Genomic DNA, 19,930 nt, shown 5'->3' with positions numbered 1-19,930 from the left:
GACCAAATGATATAATGAAAATAATTTGATCTACTGGTGCTGCATAGAGAATATTCTAGGAGCAGCTGAATATCATAATCTGTTTTGAACCTATGTTTTCCTACCCTTCTTCTGTTTCAGAAGGTAGAAGTCAAGGGCTTCAAAAAACTTTTCAATGAAGTGAAGTTGAACTGTACTAGGCAGAATATGGAATAGGTTCTTTTACTATTATGAAATGGTAGATAACCCTTTCCTTGAGGCCAGAACCCTTTGACTCCTTGAAGTGATCTATGGTGTATGAATTTCAGACTCTAGAAAAGCATAGGATGTCTTTTATCCTGCCTGCAACTAAGGCCAAGGATTGGATTTTCCATGCTGTGCTGATGTCTGCCTATTTCCTTGTGCTGTGCCTCAATCCAAGCACACAAACTTGGCAAGCTTTTCTTTCCAGCCCTGAGAGCTGATAAATCAGAGAGCAGTTGGATGCCCTCTAGACACAGGCATTTCAGCCCAGGGGGACAGTCACCTGGCCAACCTTGAAGGCCACCCAAGCATTGGTTATACACAGAACTTGGGGTGCCAGCTCTCATCTATTCTGTGTGAGTATCCTGTGCTCATGGGTTAGAAGTGCAGTGGGGTAGAAGAAATGAGAGCTGACGAAGCTGATGAGAGAAGTCAGACGTGATCTCAGAAAACTTCTTGCAAAATGTCTCTACTGGCACTCTTGTACTTCCACCTCAGCAAGCATTTAGATGGTGGGGTCTCCAAGCATTTCTGTCCTACCAAATCTGTCTGCCCTCCCTGGCTTCATCCTGACTGGTCAGGATAGCTAGCACCCTCACTGTGTGTGTGTTCTCATTCTTCCCCTTGCCATCTGCCATCCCTGAATTGCCATCAGTGGACAACTTGGGTCCAGGCACATTTCCTACCCCATACAGCTGTCCCCTCTCTCCTTCCCAGTGTAGCTTTATGAACTAGAAAAAGGAGGTTAAGGCACTGTGGTACAATACGAAACCTGCAGCATGAGAGTGATCTGCATATTGTAAAACTGCCTTAGATTGTAACAATGAACTTCAATGAACAATGAATATGATCAACTCCAATATTAAACTACACAGAAGTGAACAGGAAAGCTGCTGTGGAATTGAAACCCCTCAAGTACATCCCCTGGCTGCTTGCTTAAAGCTTATAAAAATGCTCTGATCTACAGAACTTATTTTCTTGCCTACACTCTGACTTTACATGTTTATGGTTTGTGTCCTCTGGGAAACATTTTTATTTTTGTTTCATTATTTAAAGCAAGCCTAATATTAATGACAGGGCTGTTGTGCATTAAGGCACTGTGCTACCAATACACATCAGCTCATAACTTTTGGTGAGGCTTTCTGCATAATTTATGTCCAAAAGAGAGTATGCTGACACAAAATCAAGGATTTAACCATGTTTACTGCTGCTTGTGATAATTAGATCATTTCATACTGAAACTACTAAGCAAGTGAAGTAAGGTGGGCCTATGATTAATTGTTAAATTTACAGTCTTCCCTTAAATAATCAAACGTGAAGAACTTGAGATATGTTTTGTAGTCTGTTCTTTATATAGCATAATCAGAAAACCCAGATGCTGTACACAAGATACTTGGGTGCCATCAGATGGACCAGTGCAAGAACTGGCAAGCAAAGATCATGCCCTCATAGGATTTGCCCACTCATCCCCTAATTTCTCAGTTTTATAAAATTTTCTATGGTTTTTCTTGAAAGAGTTGTGTTAGGCCACAGAAGAAGTTCCAAACATCACAATTTTTTGATAGTTTCAACACTTCTAAACATTGACTAGAACAGAAAGGTCTTTAAATGAGAAATCCAATCCACACGTGCTTCTATTAACCTCTGGTTTGGCATATTTTAAATCACTGCACGCATTTCTATATTTTTTTCTGGTCAGCCATGCTCTGGCATCTAGTTAAAAGCATGTAACAAGTCATATGGCTCAACTTCTCTAAGAAATAAATATACAGGGGGTGTGGTGTCAATGTGAGAAAGAGCTAGAAGACTGAACAGGCACCTAGGTCAAAGGCAGTAGGGAAAGATGACTTGAGGGGTAAAAAAACAACAAACCATGTTCCATAAGATCTGTTGTTTTAAGTGGGAAGCAGAGGCAGTTTTTCCTTATTGATGGATTACGGTAAAATTATAAGAAACATAAAATCATACTCATGCAGTCCTTAAAGAGGCTTTAGATCCAGGAGAGCTGAAATTCACACCTTCTTGCCCAGCTAAACTGTAGAAACACTTAGTCCTTTTTTTGAAAGGCATTTTCCATAAGTCGCTCACTCCTGTCGCTCCTTCTCAAAGTTATTGAGCATTACAAATCACAGGTAAGAGGTTCCTATACAATCAAATCATTAATTTTGGTTGCTCAATGTGACATTCCAAAGGGCTCTTTTGATTTCCTGATGTGACTTGTTTCTTTCCCAAACTGGATAATACCTGCTCTTCTTTCTACACCTTTTACAGCAGCTCTCCTTGTTTCCCTTTAGCTATCCTGAAGCGACACGTGAGGGTGGTGGGCTCTTGCTGAAGTTCCTCTGTTAGATGGGAATGTTTGTTGGGCTGTCCCTGAGATGACAAGAGGTGTAACCTTTCCCTAGACATCTTCCTGCTTAGTGTAGGGCGCTTTTTCTGAAAGATGGGCGTTCAATGACAGGTACATACTGCACAGTTCAGAAATGGCAGCCAAAATTAAGCCATCTGTAGAATATAGTAGTGAACATCCATCTCTCACTCTCATCAGAGCATGGGGGTTTAAGAGAAGCCATTACTTGGGGTTTGTGGGGTCTTAATATGTTTTCCTATTTGCACCCTTTGTTAGGGAAACAGAAACAGTTATTCCCCAAATCCAGATTCAGAAGGAATAGATCTTTATTCAGTGGGTCAGAGCCTACCATGCTTCAATCTTAACACACAAATTCCTTTATACAAATCCAGTTTTCCAGTCCCTGATGCAACATGATTAAGAATAACAGAGTTCCTGCATATGTTACTCCTGCACTTTGTTTTCTCAGTTGTATCTGGGAGTGAAATGCATTCAAATGCCAAAAATACGTAGCATTTCTGAAGCTGATTGTTATTAATATTGTTCTGTTTGGGTTTTTATAGCTGTAAACCTTTTTGAAGTGCCTAGCAAAAAGTAAGAGGAGCAGCTTTGGAGGGGGGAGACAACTTTGAAATCCACAGAGCTGGAGCTTTAATCTCCAGTTGTGACTGACATCAAACAAAAGTGCAAAAACTCCCTTTGTTCTTGAGCACAAAGGGTGTGTTTGTTGTTTGTTCAGGGTAAGTGAAAGGCCCCATGAAGTCCCACTGAAGATGTTTAATGAATCTGGCAGCCTCCACGCTGTCTCTCCTACAGAGTAATCCTAGAGACAGACCCATCACACATAATTTAACAGAGTGGGACATGACAATTTCTGCTCAGGAAACACTTTGGAGAGGGAATACTTTTATTACTCAACAGCACGGACCCCTCAGGGTTGGTGCTGTGGGGCAGAGCTCTTGGTGGTGGTGGCCATACTTTGATCTCTAAATTGAGGAGTATTGCTCAGGTATTGCTTATTAAGCTTCTTTGAAATCACAGTTAAAATTAAGTTAATTGTACTCTCTTTAGTACAGGAGGCAGGGATTTTGGCAGCCTCACCTTCTAACAGAAGACAAAGTCAAGAATATCTAAGAAAGGAGGAGGCTTGCTACCAAAATCAGGTCAAGCAGGGACGTGGATATTAGGGAAGGAAGAGAAAAATGGTATTAAAATTGAAACAATAATGGAAAAGACTACCAAAAAAAATCAAGTGAGTGAACATTCTTTGACATCAGATCCATTAATGTTTACCACATATATGTCACCTTTTATCAGTTTGTCCTACTTGATCATTCCTTGGATGAGTAGAACAGGAATAACCATGGTGTGTCTCTTTAACCACCCCCTGTCTTTGCTATGATCTAATGTTTAGGGCCTGGGTATTGTGGAATCTGGGCTGTTTACTGCCAGGTCGCATGTCCTGCTGCCAGGCTGAGGATGTTCTGTGTGTCTGGGAGCATATGGTGCAGCTGGTGTGTACTTTCATGGTCTGGGTTTTTTTTTTATTGCCCATGGTTAAATCCTCCTTAGACTTGAGTGTTCAGGTGGGTGTTTTTATCCTCTCCCAGTTAAATTAGTTTTCAGCCCTGCCTCATTTTTCATGGGGGAAATCCATTTTTATATTTCTGTGTCACCATTTCTTCTATAAAATGGGCATAATCTTGTATACGTACTTTAGGATAAACTATGGAGTGGAGTGTGAGAACTCATGGCAGCACCTGTGAAAGAGACACTGTTGTCTTGGAGAACACCATGGTTAGGGTTCTTTTTTTCCCCACCTTCCTCATGACATCAATCAAATTTTACTTTTTATCCCCACTGCTGGATGTAAATGCAAAATGTATTTGTAATGCAGATGTCAGCCACTCCTGGGACTGCTGAGGGTCTAAGCACTATCTACTCTTGCATTTGATCCCCCTGCCAAATGCCAACCAGAGCCCCAGAAAACCATCAAACATCAGATCTGATGACTGGGATTGAGACTTGGTACCAAAACAACCTTGACACCCTGGAACACAATACATAGCCCCTTTCTAAGAGCTTGAAATATTCCTTGTTCTCTCTTAAATTGCCAGAATATTGTAGAATCTATCTAAAATAGCAGTCCCTGTTTCCCTCCCTTCTTCGCCCACCCGTTATCAAATCAGACGTCCAAAATCAAGTGCCTGTGTGCTCTGCTGACAAGCACAAGGGGATTAGGGAGTGACGGGTTTAACAAAACTGGCTCAAGGTTTTGTAAAATGCATCTTGGAGCCTGAGCTCTGAACGAGCCATAAAATTCCTCCCATGAGGTACAAGTGAGGTTTCTACAAGACTGGATCAGAACTTAATAATGTTTTTTCCTAGGTTGTTTTTTTCCTTGCTTTCTAAAAGGTGCCTGAAAACCATCTGACTTTTTAAGATGCTGTAAGACTAACAATGGCTTAATGTAACCATTGTGTAAAAAAAACGCAAATATCTTTTACCACCATCAAAAAGAACTGATTTCTGGGCTGTATGCAAACCATTTGGGGCAATTAGCATGTAATTTAATTTGCATTAATCAGCAGAAGGTCAGCAAGAAATTAACTTCGGGTGTAGATTTTACATATAACAACATTTGAGAAGAAGGGAGGAACTGTTTTTACAGGGTGTTAATTTGAAGCTAAGTGCATTCAGCAAGTTTGTCTGGGCTTGGCCTTGCAGGAGAAAGATGAATGATGTGGATTTGAGAGCACTGAAAGCACAAAATGATGTGGCAATTTACCAAGCATTTAATGTTGCAATATATAAACACTTTAACAGACTTCTTGGCACTTGTAATGATCAGAGCACAGGTTTTGCTGAGGCACTGAGCGCTCTGCTAGCACCGAAGGGCTGAATGTGGACAGGGTCCCACAGGGCTGCGTGCACCAGCCATGGGTTGTGCCAAATGATTCAAGAACACTGCCAGATATCCCAAAAGCACAGATCTCTCTGCAGCTCTGCAGCATTTCCTTACTGGAAGGAATTTGGGCAAATTACTCATTTTCTTGTGTGCTCTTTAGGCCTCCAGCCATTCTCTCTGCAGCCATTTCATTTCACAAAGTCTCCTGGGGCTCCATGAGCCTGTCATGTGAGCAACATGGTATGTGTTGAGAGAAACCCACTGCTGATGACACAGAAATTGTTTGGGTTTTTTTTTTTTTTAATGTTATCTGATTATGGGAAATGAGGTGCTAAGAAGTCTGGTGGTGATTGGCTATGGTGAGGTGGTACATGAAATGTATATGGCTGATCTTACACCTTTTTCTTTGAATGAAAAGCATTTATCAGTAGTGTGGTGTGGAAGGTGTCTGAGAGTGAGTCTCTTGTATTTCCTATTTTTTCACAGAGGGTAAAATCTCAAGGGTCTTTGGAGCTGCCATGTGTCCATCTGTAGTTCACACATATCTTTGTTGCAGCAGTGTTAGAAAGAGCCACGGGCATCCCTCACAGATTATTTTAAGACAGAATGCCATGGCCATGCCTGCAACCATTGCCTAGATATTATTCCAGAACCAGAGATTTTAGACAAAGTAGACCTAGAGGCCGCACATCCAGTTATTTATGCTCATCTGAGATGCTGAGGTTGACCCCAGTTCACCTATGCTTCTTGCCTCTTCAGAGGGAGATCCCTGGTGGGTTGAAGTGGAATTGAATTGGAAGTCAAAGGGGATTGATTATGCTTTTGGGCTTCTTTGTTAAGTTCCCAAACTTAAATGGCATTAATCAGACCAAAGCATGTCTGAAGGAACTGGTTACACAAAGACTTTTGGCATGCAAAGTACACCACTTTGGGATTCAGAATTAGGGTCCAGTTTGATAACAAACTGGGATCATACATGTATGAGAGAGCTTAGTTTTTCTTGAATTTTTTCACTGTGTGGCTCAGGATACATTTACATTATCCACTGAAATATTCAAGCTACTGTGCACAGCCTACCTGCCATGGCAAAAAGCTATTTGTGAGTGGACTTAGTACCCAAATTCTTGTTTTGCTTCCATTGCTTCAGCAAGGTTTTGGTACCTAGACACTCCATCTCAGCAAGATATTCTTAAACAACATTCCCCAGTTAGCTCAGTATTAAAAAAGTATGTTTAATTCTTTTTAGTTGCATGACAGACTAATAAAAGCAAATTTAGAATCACAGAATTATATAGGTTGGAAAAGATCATCAAATCTAAGCATTAACCCAGCACTGTCAAGCCCACCACTAAACTATGTCTCCAAATCCCACATCTCTATGTCTTTTAAATCCCTCCAGGGATGGTGACTACCAATTCCCTGGAGAGCCTGATCTAATGCTTGATAACCCTTTCTGTGAATGAGTTTTTCCTAATATCCAACCTAAACCTCCCCTGGTACAACTTGAGGCTGTTTTCTCTTGTCCTGCACCTTGTTACTTGGGAGAAGAGCCTGTCTTCACCTGGCTACACCCTCCTCTCAGGGAGTTGTGGAAAGTCGCCCCTGAACCTCTTTTTCTCTACAGTAAATACCACCAGCTCCCTCAGCTGCTCCTCATCAGATTTGTGCTCAGACCCTTCCCCAGCTCTGTTCCCTTCTCTGGACACGCTCCAGCCCCTCCATGACTTTATTGTAGTGAGGGGCCCAAAACTGACCACAGGATCCAGGGTGTGGCCTCACCAGTGCTGAGCACAAGGGGACAATCATTTCCCTGATCCTGCTGGCCACACTATTGCTGATATTGATGCTCCTGGCCTTTTTGGCCACCTGAGCACATTCCAGCTCATGTTCAGCCACTGTCGACCAGCAAACCCAGGTCCTTTTCCACTGGGCAGCTTTCCAGTCATTCTTTCCCAAGTCTGTGGAACTGTGTGGGGTTGTTGTGACCCAAAGACAAGACCCTGCACTTTGCCTTGTCAAATTTTATCCATTTGGCCTTGGGTCACCAATCCTTGTCCAGACTCTGCCTTTCTACCCTCCAGCAGTTCAACACTCCCATCCAACCCAGGATAGTCTGCAAACTTTCTGAGGGTGCATTTGACCCCCTCATAAAGATCTTTGATAAAGATAATTTTTTTAAAAAATAAAGATACCTTCTTGTTAGAGAATTTGTGCTCTGACATTTTAAGGAAATCCTTAGCCTTAGAATCTCAGTCTGTGCAGAACTTTTATAAAGGTTTTGAAATGCATCCATCTTCTGGGTGTTTTCAAGGGGTCTGATTTATTTCTTCCTTCCCACAAACCAGGATCTTACAGGCCCTGCAAAACTCTGAGTTTGGGCACTTAGAATCACGAAAAATCACTAGTCATTTTTTAACATCTAGCATGAAACTGTCAAGTGTCAGATAACATGAGAAAGTCAAAGAAAAATGTGTTGTAAATCTAACTGAAGATTTATATCCTAGCTCTTTCATTTTAATCAATGCTAATAGATTTTTAAAGACAAAAAAGGAAGAAAGGAAGAGTATCCTTTGAACAAAAAAAAAAGTTAGGTAGAGGGTTTAAGGTATTAAAAAAGTGTGGTGATTTTATTTTTCAATAATGAAATTAAACTGATTACTGAGGATAACAGCTGAGGAAACAAGTGTCTGTGCTAATTCATTTTCCAAATAGTAAAAATTATTTTGTAGCTATTAGTTTTATTTTATGACAACTCTATAGAGTGATATATTTCTTTCCCTTCACAGCATTTTTAAGTAGAAAATCTGACTTTTATCAGATAATGAATCAGGCATTCTCAACCAGTATTTATACCCAAAGATCAATTAATCTGATTTGAATTATTCAACTTGCAGTTTATTTCCCTTCCACATAGGACAATGCCATATTACCTACCTCTTCAGGAAACTTGGTGGATGATGAGTTTTCCCCATAAGCCTTTATTTCATGTTGGATAGTGCAGGACAGTGTAAGGTCCAATTCTCACTTCCCAAAATTGCCCTAAACCAGGACACCAGTCATTGCCAAATGTTCTCTTGGTAGATGCCTCCACTTATCTAGATGCCAGACCCCAGAAATTAGACTCCTTTCTCTTTTTTACTTGCTTGTGAGTTTCTGTTCATCATCACTCTCTCTGGTGAGAGCTTGTTTTTAAATATCCACTTTCATCTTTACTTGTTGGATGCATTTCATGGATGTGTGAAATGAACCTTCTGTGCAGAGTACCATAAGACCATTTTAAAATAGGTTCAATAAAAATGTTAAATGTGGTTCTATTTCTAATTTTAGCTTAAGAGAATGAGTAGCCATTAAATTCTCATCTGTAATTATTAACATTTTTCATGTGCATTGATATGTGTTAATACAAACAGCTCATACATTTGTATATATTGTGCAAGTTCACTTTCTTTAGATTGTGCTCCCAAGAACTCAAGGTCCTTGATATCCCACATCATTAGAGTCATGATCTTGGCATTACTACAAGTGCAAAATAAAGATATTCCTGTTTAGACAGAGCAGGTTCTGTTTATGCTTTAAATAGATTTTAAATTAAAGCAGAAAATGAATGGTTCTGTAACCAGCTGTGTTTGTTCTCTCTTTGCCTTTTCTCTCTCTTTTTCTCAGATCTGGTGCTCTATTGCCTCTTCTGTTACTCTTCACTCTTTTGATCAGCTTTCTCCTCCTTCCCTTTAGTTGCAGGCCAGATGTTCTTACAACATGTAGATCTTTCCAAATACTTTATTTCCTTTGTAGAGTAGCCACGTCTGAAACCGCAGCCTGGTCAGTTGTAAGTTGTTTCAAGTGATGTATTGTCTTTAAAAAACACACTGAAGTGCATTTCTCTGTCAGAATTTCTGAACTGCACAAAATGAGAGATTTCCCCCCTTCCCTGTCAAGGGTGGGGGAAGTGATGGAGCGCTTTTTTTGGTAGACAGGAGAGGTTTGTTCCTTCTGTCTCCCAGATGCTGAGATGCAGAGTCAGCGCTGCTGAATGCTCGGGGGAGGCAGCACACACCTTTTCTATTGCAGACAAGCAGTGGGTACCAGTCCTGCTATATGCTCTAAATGCAAAACTTTTTATTGCTCTGCTGTTCAAGCATTAATCTTTAGCATTTATGCAACATTTTGTATTCCTGTGTTTTCTGTCTGTGCTATTTAATTTTCATTATGCTCTTTGGATACTCCCAAGTGAAAACCATTAGAAAAGACCTTTTGCAGCATGCAGGCCAACAGTAATTGCCATCCTTATGACTCAGACAGAAAATCTAGGCATATAATCTAAAATATCTACCAAAGCAGACAAAAGGAGATGGGGTAAATTTTAGACTGGTTTTGTTGCCAAAAAACAAAGTGATTTGTTGTATCTCTATTGCAAGAGTTTGAAACTAATATTCCTTTCCCTGAGCACAAAGATACTGTGAGTATGTTTAAAACACACAAGGTATACAGAGGTGGTACCTGTCCTGAAGACCTGTCCACCTCTGCATGAATGGCTCAAAGCTGATCAATATGGTTTCACCATGAAATTGTATTTAGATACTTAGAGGTGAGGATCTGAGTCTCTGTGACTTGTGTTTTCTTAGCCTGGATCAGCAAAGAAACATCTCCACCTCTATGCATGTGTATAATACAAATAGCAAATGTCACAGTGTTTCTGATCTCCTGATGGAAACAGTAGCCTAGATATCTGTTCGCTGGAGCTGAGGACAACAATTGATCCCCCATCTGCAACTATGTTAAAGGCTGGATAATCAAAAGCCAAAATCAACAGAGGAAGCAGAGACAAAAGTGTGATGATTTGTTCTAGGTAAAAATGAACAAAACTTTCAATTAGAGCAGAGGTAAATTGTGATGAGATACAGCCTTTTGAGTTACAGAAAATTCTTTGCTATTCACATTCACCAATTAAGCGATCCAGAGTAAAATGATTCTAACAATAATACCTGGGCCTGCATTCCACTATTTCCAATTACACAAAAGCTGCAGGCAATGAGTTGCTCATTATTCTAGATTTTAGGAGAAGATACTGAAATGAACTGTCTGCTTTCTGAAAGCATTCTGGAAAGATTCCACTACTGAAGCTGAGGCCAATTTCCTTTCTACTTCAAACTTTGCATAAGTGTAACATATTGTAGGTCATAGAATCACAGAATGGTTTGGGTTGGAAAGGACCTTAAAGATCATCATGTTCCACTACTCTGCCATGTACAAGGGCACCTTCCACTAGGCCAGATTCGTAAGAGCCACATCCAACCTGGCCTTGAACAATTCAAGGGGTGGGGCAGACACAACTTCTCTGGGGAGCCTGTTCCCGTGCCTCACCACTCTCACAGTAAAACATATCATCCTAATAGCTAATCTAAACCTGCCCTCTTTCAGTATAAACACATTCCCTCTTGCCTCATCACAACATGCTCTGCTCGAAGTCCCTCTCCAGATTTCTTGTGGGCCCCTTTAGGCACTGGAAAGTGCTGTAAGATCTTCCTGGAGCCTTCTCTTCTCCACAAGGAAATCACTCCAGATGTCTCAGCCTGACTTCACAGGAGAGGTGCTCCAGCCCTATGAGCATCTTCATTCCCCTCCTCAGGACCATTCTGTTTCAGACCTGGCAGCCTTGCCCAGGTAAACCTTGATTGCTGCAGACACCCTGCAGGCAGGTTGCAGCTACCTGGAAGTGCCAGGCAGGCTCAGGGTGTCTGAGCTGCCCTTGCACAGCAGCCATGGGATGCCCAAGGCTGGGCAGTGCTGTGGAGCACAGGGATGGACACATGCTGGTGATACTGAAACAGGAACATGGGAATCCTCACCTTTGCTTTAGGCACTTCAGTGGGATTCGTCTTGCCTGATATATGCATTTAAAATTTAGGGATCTAATCCCTTTGTAGTCAATGGAGAGATGTAGTAATGCTCTTTAGTATAACTAATCTCCCCTCAGTGACAATAGAAAAACCCTAGATGACTAGCTTAGACTAATTGCTCAGCTTCAAAGGTGGGATTTAACCACCTGAAAGAGTAAAATGCTATCAGATTAAAGTGTAGCTTTTCACACCTATACCAAACAAATGTGATTTGAGCCTAAATAACTGCACAGAACAGCAGATAACTGACTTAGACTGCAAGTGCCTCTTGTGAGAAGAAGAGGTATTTTAAATGTTTGTGCAAGCCACAATAAAGCACTGATTTATACATCTTGCAGTGTTCTGTATTGTGGTCACACTGCTCTGGAGTTTATTGGATTTTTTCATTTTAAAGATGGAGATGTGAGCAAGAGGTTAATTGGTTTGCATGAGATCTGACACGGGGACACTTGGTAAAATGGGGACATGAATCAAAGCTTTCTATTCCTCACATGATTGCACTCATGATTTTTGGTCCATTGTCCTGGACATTTGTCCACCATTTCTTCATCATGAAATTGAGTCCATCTCTTGACTGGTAGAAAGACTTTTATAGTGTAGGAAAACAGCACTATATTTTGGGCTTCTGAATACTTTTAAAATACTGTAAACAAATGGAATGGTCAAGAAATGAAACTAGAAGTAGAGAGCAGAAGGAAGACTTCTAATTGGTATAAACAAGTCATCTTTACTGGTTTGCCTCTGATTATTTTGTTTATGTAAATAAATTTTTGTTATTCCTGTTGCTTTTCAAGGATTTGCAGCATCACATAATTAGTTTAGCAATGGCCATACGTGGAAGGCTTGGGTTTCCATTAAACACAGGGCAACAAAATTATTAAATTTCCACTCTATGTAATTTGTGTAGAGCATTCTGCAATATATGCATATCAGTCATGAATCTACAATCGTCATATTAAATGTTGAATTTAAGCCCACAGCTGGACTTTCATCCTGAAAGAAGCCAGATAGCCCTGTGCATCTGGTTTAATCTTCCCTTCAGCCATATTATTTTAAAGGCACTCCTGTTTAGTGTATCTTACAAGTGAAAAATAATACTGATATTCCCTCTCATCCTCAGCAGCTGTGATCCCTCTGCAGATGTTCTGTCAGACGCTTCATTACGTGTGATAGAAAGCGTAGGTTCTTTTCGTCTGTGTCACTGTTTTGTAGATTTTATTTTCTTTCTTTTATTTTATTTTTTATTTATTCCTTTGGCTGGAGATGAGTCCTTCCATAACACTTCACTTTATCTCCTGTTGCTGCTGCTTCTCCTTCTTTCTAAGTGCAGAAATGATCAAGAACTTGCAACTGCATGGAGCCGCCCAACAGAAGCCCATTGATTCCCCACCAAAGGGCTCTGTGTGAGCCGTTCTGCTCCAGCCTGAAAAGAAAGCTTTGTTCCCTCAGCTGGTAGTGTCTTAAGATGCTGATCCTTGCCATATTTTTTGAAAAATGCAGCAGTTCATCAGACTGTTTGACACTTCCCGTTCAGCTGTGTACCCTGGTATTTGCTGCCGCTCCTACATCAGCCCCAGCACCATGGGGAGCTGTGCTGGGCACAAGTAATTTGGAGGTGAACAGTAAAGGAGCTGAAGTCTGGAGTGCTGGTGGCCATGCCTGAAATGGTAGTAATGGATTTAGTATTTGGGGCAGGAGGTATGGGATTTGTCATGTTGGTTGAGTATTTTCCTGGCCGCCTTCCATGACTGTTCAGATATTTTTAGCATGAAGTACAAGCTATGTTGTCTCAGTTGACCTTGGAGCATGACATTTTAACATGGAATTGGTTTGACTTGTTAATCATTAAAATGATTTATTATTTTTTATTGCAAGAGCAACTAGAATCCCAGTCATGTTTTGCAGATGAAAAGGGAAGCAAATTGAAACATGTCTTCCCTGAACTTGCAGTCCTTCATGATATCCATGTTTCCTAAGGTGCTTCTTTCGCTCTACACCATTAAAAGTAGATTATGACCAGGTTTGTTTTTTAATTTGTCTTTTAGTCATTTGACAAATATAATATTGGAGTGACTGAAACTAATCCCAAGGTTTCACAGTGCTCAATGAGAAGTGTAGAATAAAAGGATTGTTTCTGTTGCAAACAATTTATGACCTTAATAGAAGTTTACAGCTGCCATCAGAAAAGCAAGATCTTGCTACTATAGTGTATTTATCCTGGTGATTGCTCTCTTGTCGCCTTCATTCCCAGACTCAAGTTTAAAGATCAAGCCCCTAAATACCAACTTCTGTTAAGGAATTAGCAGCAGTAGCATTGCATCAGGATTTTGTTGCAGTATATTTTAAAGCCGTACTATACAATGTAGGAAAAGAGCTTAGAACCAGCCACAGACATAGCCAAAAGTCCATGGAAGTTGAATTCAAATCTTGAAGTGTAGATCAATTTTTAGCCTGACTGGACTTTTTGACAAGTTGTCAATTTTGGACAATTTGTGTTTATTGAGTTTTGCACCTCCTTAAGTTAACATGACCTGAGAGGAAATTACAGTAGTTTTTAAGATGCATTTTACTCCCACAGTGGTGCAGAAAAGCTTTTGACTGAAAATAGCATTAAGGACTTGTTGACTTTTTCAGTCTACTAAATAAGCACCTGCTCAAGTATCTGATGTACATTAAAAAAATAATAAACAACAACAACAACAACAACAACAACAACAACAAAAACCCACGAAAAAAACCAAAAGCCAACCATCCTCCTGCATGGTTTAAAGATTTACCCAGCAAAAGCTGAAACCAAGGCATGAAAATAAACCTCTCTTTGACTACCTTGGCAACTGGGAAGACCACAACCTGCTCCTACAAATCACATGGCAGATTTCCCAAATAGGGCCAAAGGGGCTGTTTCCCTGAAATCTGTGTCACACTATAGTTCCTTTCATACATAGGAAGTGAGTAAATCATTGAATAATGCAGCATCCTTCCCCATCTGTGAGAACTGTGCCAAAGCCAAGCGTGAGGGTCTGGGTTAAAGCAAACTCAGTTACTTGGTAACTGAGTTGTGTTTTGGAGGGGTCAAATTTGGAGGGATTTTGGACTTGTGTTTTTTGGGGGTTAAAATTGACAAGAAAAACTGAAAACTTGAGGACGATCCCCAGGTGCCTGCATTAATACTCCCCAGTCCTCTGATGTGAGCTGGCAGGTCCCATAAAGCCACTCAGCCTTGAACAGGGAAGGGAAGGAGGGAGAGAGCAAAAGCTCCAGCTGTTACTCCAGAGCCCCAGAAAGAGCCTCTAACCCAATTCCCTTAAAGTGCACAAGCCTCACGAGCCACAGCATCTCTTTGCCACTGTATTCACTGAGTTTGCAGGGCAAACAAAAGATCCATACCAAGCATGCATCCTTCCAGAGGGGGAAAGATTTTCCTCATTTGACCATAGATTCCCCCCTTTTCTTTCAGTTTTATACATAGAGATATGTACATGTACATATATATATACATTATTATTTCTGTTTTAACGGCGGGAGGTGGGGGGGAATGTTGCTAATTTGTTGGTTTTTTTTTTTTTGGCTGGTAATTAGGAGAGCTAACACCAGCTAGGCTAGAGTGAACGCAAACAAGACCCCTATAGGCAGCACAGTGCATTAATGTAAAATATGCCCAGACAACATAACTTGTCAGAGAGGATTATTTCTGCTTAGTGAATCTGCAGGGGCCCCTTTGCTCCACCACTCAGCGTCTGACTAGAGAGAGAAAGAGAGAAAGAGTAGCCATTAGTGAGTAGCTACTGTGGCATTGATGTTTGAGCGCACTTCTGAACTGGCTTTTGTTGAGAATATCGGTGCAGAAAGCATGCGCTGTCCCAAATCCGCTGTTACTATGAGAAATGAGGAGCTGCTTTTAAGGTATGTTGTCTCCTTTGTTTTAACGCGTGCTTTCGAGTTGCCTGGGCCCGCTGCAACTATAACCGTGCTGTGTATTAAGTAGTTTCCCTATTTAAAGGAAAAGACAGGCATTGCTGGGTGCAAGTAGCATTTTCCACTAGTTCGGGTTGCACATTTCATGTATAATGATAAATGTACGGAGAGGGCAAGGAGGGGAAAAAATAAATATATTTATCATTTCTTTTTATTTTTTTTTCCCCTTCCTAAAAGAGAGACGGTATTTCTTTTATCACCTCCTTTGCAATATTTCTGCCTGCTTCATTATTATGCACTGGGCATGGAATAAGCATGGAAAAAGCTCAGGGAGACTCCATATTAGAGCTAGTGCCCTAAATACCACTTTAATTTTCACTTAGCCTATGTAAATAGTTACTAATGCTTTATCTAGTCTCTACTGCTCAAAGATGTTTTAAAAATACCTAAATACTCCTATAATGTGGGATTTCACATCTATTCTCTAATAATGCTCCCAGGTTTAGCGGGAGGCCAGCATCGACTACTCTTTTCAGAGACACACAACACGCAGACACGCACACACGCACACTCACACACAGAATTATGCTGGAATTGGCACCCCGCTTTGAAAAATGTAGTCTTTTGTTTATTTTCTAGCAGACATCGTAGCATTGAATACATCTTTTGGTCTGACAATGGGACAGCTGAACAATGGTGTTGTCAAACTAGCTTAATGTATGTCTGGCGATGGGGTGGCTTGGGTTGTTTTGGGGGTTTTTTCCTTTCCTTTTCTCAGCCCCTTTTTAATTTACTTTAATCTTTTTGTGTATACAGTAGAATATAAAGTGCGTTGCCTGTTTTGTGGTCGTTGTTTCAGTTGATATCTGCTGCTAATAGTGCAGGGAGGGGGAGGTTTGTATCTTACAATTATGGCTATTGCATTAAGTTGCAGATTTATTACTAACCTCTCCTTTAACTGTGGTGAGAAAACTTATTGATTCTGAAAGCTTACAATACTGCTGTCAATCTGGGAAATACATACTTGCCAAATGTGCCCTTTCTTGATTTTATGCCCGATCGTATCAACTTTAACTGCTGTTTTGAAGATACTGTTTCTAATTTTGTTTAGGTAATGAAAAAGCAATAAAAATGATAAATTAGATCTCAGAGTGGGAGCCCATGCAACTTTCCATTTTTATAACGTTTTATACATTAGAATTTTTAAGGTCAGACAGAATAATTTACCTGAATGATTCCTATCTATAAATCAAACAAATTATTCATATGACATTTCTTAAATTATCTTTCTGTTTCAAGAAACATAGTTTAACATTAAAACCGTTAACAATTTTGGGTTTGAATTGGACAAAATTAACCTTTTGTATTGTGAGAAAAAATCGTTACAAAGCTTTTGAAAAATTTTGAGTTACTACCTGGACAGCAGCATATTCCTTAAATAAAATGAATTGTCATTACTCTGTGGAGTTTCTTAAACTGTTGAAAGTCTTTAAATACTTTATATGTTAAGTAAATGTATTGCTTTTAGACATAAGTTTAATGATTTTGTGAGGGAAAAGATTTATTTATCAATGGTTTCTGGTTTTTGCTTTGATCAATTAATAGTAGAGATTTTGTGCTTTTTTTAAAAAACTGGACTCTAGTGCATGATTTATATGGGTTGAGGGGTCTCTTGGACCTCTTAATTAAAACAAAAAGACATAAAAGATTCATCGGTAGCAGTCAGAGCCCTCTAAAACATGCATTTCAACATTTCAACACAAACATATTTGCTGGGGAGACTGAATACTTGCTATGCTGTTTTGAATTTTCTTTTTTGTCGTTGCATCTTTGTCCCTTGAGTCTTGAGATGGTGTAAATCAATAGCAAAGAGTTTATGTGAACAAAAAGGTAATATCACAGAAAATAGTTCTTGAGAAGCCAAGAGGTTATGGATTATCAGGTAGTACTTGCATGCTGTGTGTTGTGCATAAACATGAAGAAAGCAAGGATGATGTTTAGTATTATGGGACTATGACATAATTCGCTTCCTTGGGAGAACTTCTTTCAAGACAAACATTAACTCATTCACAACCACTCTGCTCTGCCTGAACTGGAGGGTGGAAACAGTGACATGTTTTTATAAAGTTATTTTTTTATCATGTCATGTTGCAGCAGCCTGAGCTTTCTAGCAGCTACTGCCCTTTGTGAGTGGCAATAAAGTGAGTTCCTCACTCTCAGTTATGTGGAAATGCCCCTTCAGGGAGAGCCCAGAGGAGCATGAATGCCACTTCTGTAGCAGCCACCAACAGATACCTGGGCAGCAAAACCAATCTCCGCTTTTAAGGACTATTCAATACTATAACTGTTCCCTAAGTGCTCTGCTTACAGGTGAGTTCCTACCAAACTTACTGTAGTTTCTATGTTTTCAGATAAAATGTCGTATAAAATACATATACAATGATTTTTTTTTTTGTCTTGGATTGAAAATTACTTTGTTTTATTCCAAAGGTATTTTCTCACATTGTATTCACATCAAAGACTGATATTTGAATTAGTTTGTGTGAATCCTACTAAAAAAAAAAATCTTTCTATGCATATTTACTGAAATATTGCTTTCTGAGCCATAACAATTATTATTAACATCAAAGAAGGTGAAGCAAAGCTGTAACACAAGTAATTTCTTAGCATGTTTAACGAAAGTAATGGCTTTTGAAAGACTACATAGGTTTAGAGATCTTATGCCTGGGCATCAGAGGTGTCCTCAGTGCTGCCTGTTATGAATCTCACCCTTTCACAAAGCAATGTGGTGCCTAGCAGTTGTCAAACCTGGCAACATCTGTTTCCACAACAGAGCTAAGAGAGGTAATTCAGACTCTACATGAGTTGTTATTTGTTCTTGTAATGACCAGGTGTAAAGTCAAAACATGAACACCTTCAGTCCTACCTGCTAGAGAAAGAGCAAGACAAGTCTTAGCTTGGGACTTGGTTTTCCATGCTTCCATAGGGATATGGAATTTAATTATATTAATTTATTAGCCTGGAGTCTTTGTGTGTATTTATTTATTTATTTATTTACTTTCACATTCATGAACCACAATCAACATGCTAATATTTTCTTTGTCAAGAGAGGATGACACTGACATGTTTCTGTTATCAAATTTAAGTATGAAGGCATTGAGACCCGCCCTGCAGATAAAGACTTGGGGGTGAAAAACTGGATGTGAGCTGGCAACATGCACTCACCGCCCAGGAAGCCAATTGTATTCTGGGCTACAGCAGGAGAAGGGTGGCCAGCAGGTCGAGGGAGGTGATTCCCTCCCTCTACCACACCCTTGTGAGACTCCACCTGCAGTACCTTTTGCAAGTCGGGAGTCCTCAACAAGTCCTCAACATGGAACTGTTGGACTGGATCCAGAGGAGGGACACAAAAACAGTCAGTCTGGAACACCTCCCCTAAGGAGACGGGGTGAAAGACTTGTGGTTGTCCAGCCTGGAGAAGGGAAGGAGCAACCTTTCAGTACCGAAAGGGGGCTTATAGGAAAGATTTTTTTAGCAGGGCTTGTTGCAATGGGACATGGGACTGTGGCTTTAAACAAAAACAGTGTTGATTCAGTCTAGACATGAGGGGGGAATTTTTCACAATTAGTCTTGTGAAGCACTGGAATAGGCTGCACAGAGAGGTGGTGGCTGCCCCATCCCTGGAAACATTCACAGGCAAGCTGGACATGGCTCTGAGCAACCTGATCTACTTGAAGCTGTCCCTGATCATGGCATGGGAGTTGGAAGTAGATGACCTTTAAAGGTCCCTTTCAACTCAAACCATTCTATGATCCTACTCTATATAAGACTGCAAACTATACCTTTGGGGCTGAAAAACAAAGCAAGTGTTCAATTAATATTCATATCTAGAAGTTTTACTGCAAGTGTAGATTGTGCTTGAATACTTAAGAAGTCATTCAGGAGTGAATCAATACTAATTATTGTAATCAGGAGGGTTAATTAGCTGAAGATGCTGCTGATGGAAAGTTCACTGCTTACAGCCCTGAAAACACCTAAGTTGATGAAATCTGAAAGCAAGATGTCTAAGAGGACTTTGTGTGGAGAGAAGCGTTTGGCTTTCCCTTGGCATTTCAAGAGCCAGTCATTCCAAAGGGGAAACATAGCTTGTACTTTGGTTTTTTTGCATTATATTAATTCAGGGGGTATTAGAAGATGCAACTAAATCTGTTGTGAAGATATTTTGTGGTCGTCTCTCAATAAATGCACGTACCATTTTGGATAACCTGTACTGTTTCTGCTGCATTCATTTGTAGATTACCATAAATTAATATGGATAATCTTATGCATTTGAAATCTAGTTCCAGCACCGTTATTTGAAACATGCTTTTTTTTTTCCTCCAGTTGTGTTCAGGCAGAGGGACTTTACATGGTACATGCACATAAATTACACATGATCTGTTACTAATACACAAATATATTTGTGCACACATACATGTGTGCACTTAAGTTTAAACATTTCTCATTGAGGGTGTGTATTTCTATAATCCTGTGCCCTTAAAACTCCCACTCAGTTTCCATCTGCAAAACAGTATTCAACTACATATGATTCAGAGGACAGTTATTGAAGTAGTTCATGAAATTTAAGTTAGATAACAA

General features: G+C 40.1%; 1 protein-coding gene across 11 annotated transcripts in view; it reads left to right on the top strand.

The window, feature by feature from the left end:
• The window catches only part of CELF2 (CUGBP Elav-like family member 2), a 547,018-nt gene that overhangs the window by 274,438 nt on the left and 252,650 nt on the right, over positions 1-19,930 (top strand). For 2 of the 11 annotated variants that reach the window (XM_021530954.3, XM_021530949.3), the window contains exon 1: positions 11,805-15,280. The exons of 7 other annotated variants lie outside the window; for them this stretch is intronic. In XM_021530954.3, coding sequence (XP_021386629.1) covers positions 15,174-15,280 — 107 coding nt within the window. In that variant the 5' untranslated portion in view covers positions 11,805-15,173. Of the gene's footprint in view, positions 1-11,802; positions 15,281-19,930 lie in introns of those variants that run through there. 2 more of the 11 variants (XM_021530951.3, XM_021530950.3) reach the window with 2 other exon arrangements.

This window comes from Lonchura striata, chromosome 5 (genome assembly GCF_046129695.1).
Source record: "Lonchura striata isolate bLonStr1 chromosome 5, bLonStr1.mat, whole genome shotgun sequence".
In the NCBI taxonomy this organism is placed as follows: domain Eukaryota; kingdom Metazoa; phylum Chordata; class Aves; order Passeriformes; family Estrildidae; genus Lonchura; species Lonchura striata.
This window is presented reverse-complemented; position numbering and strand designations above follow the sequence as displayed.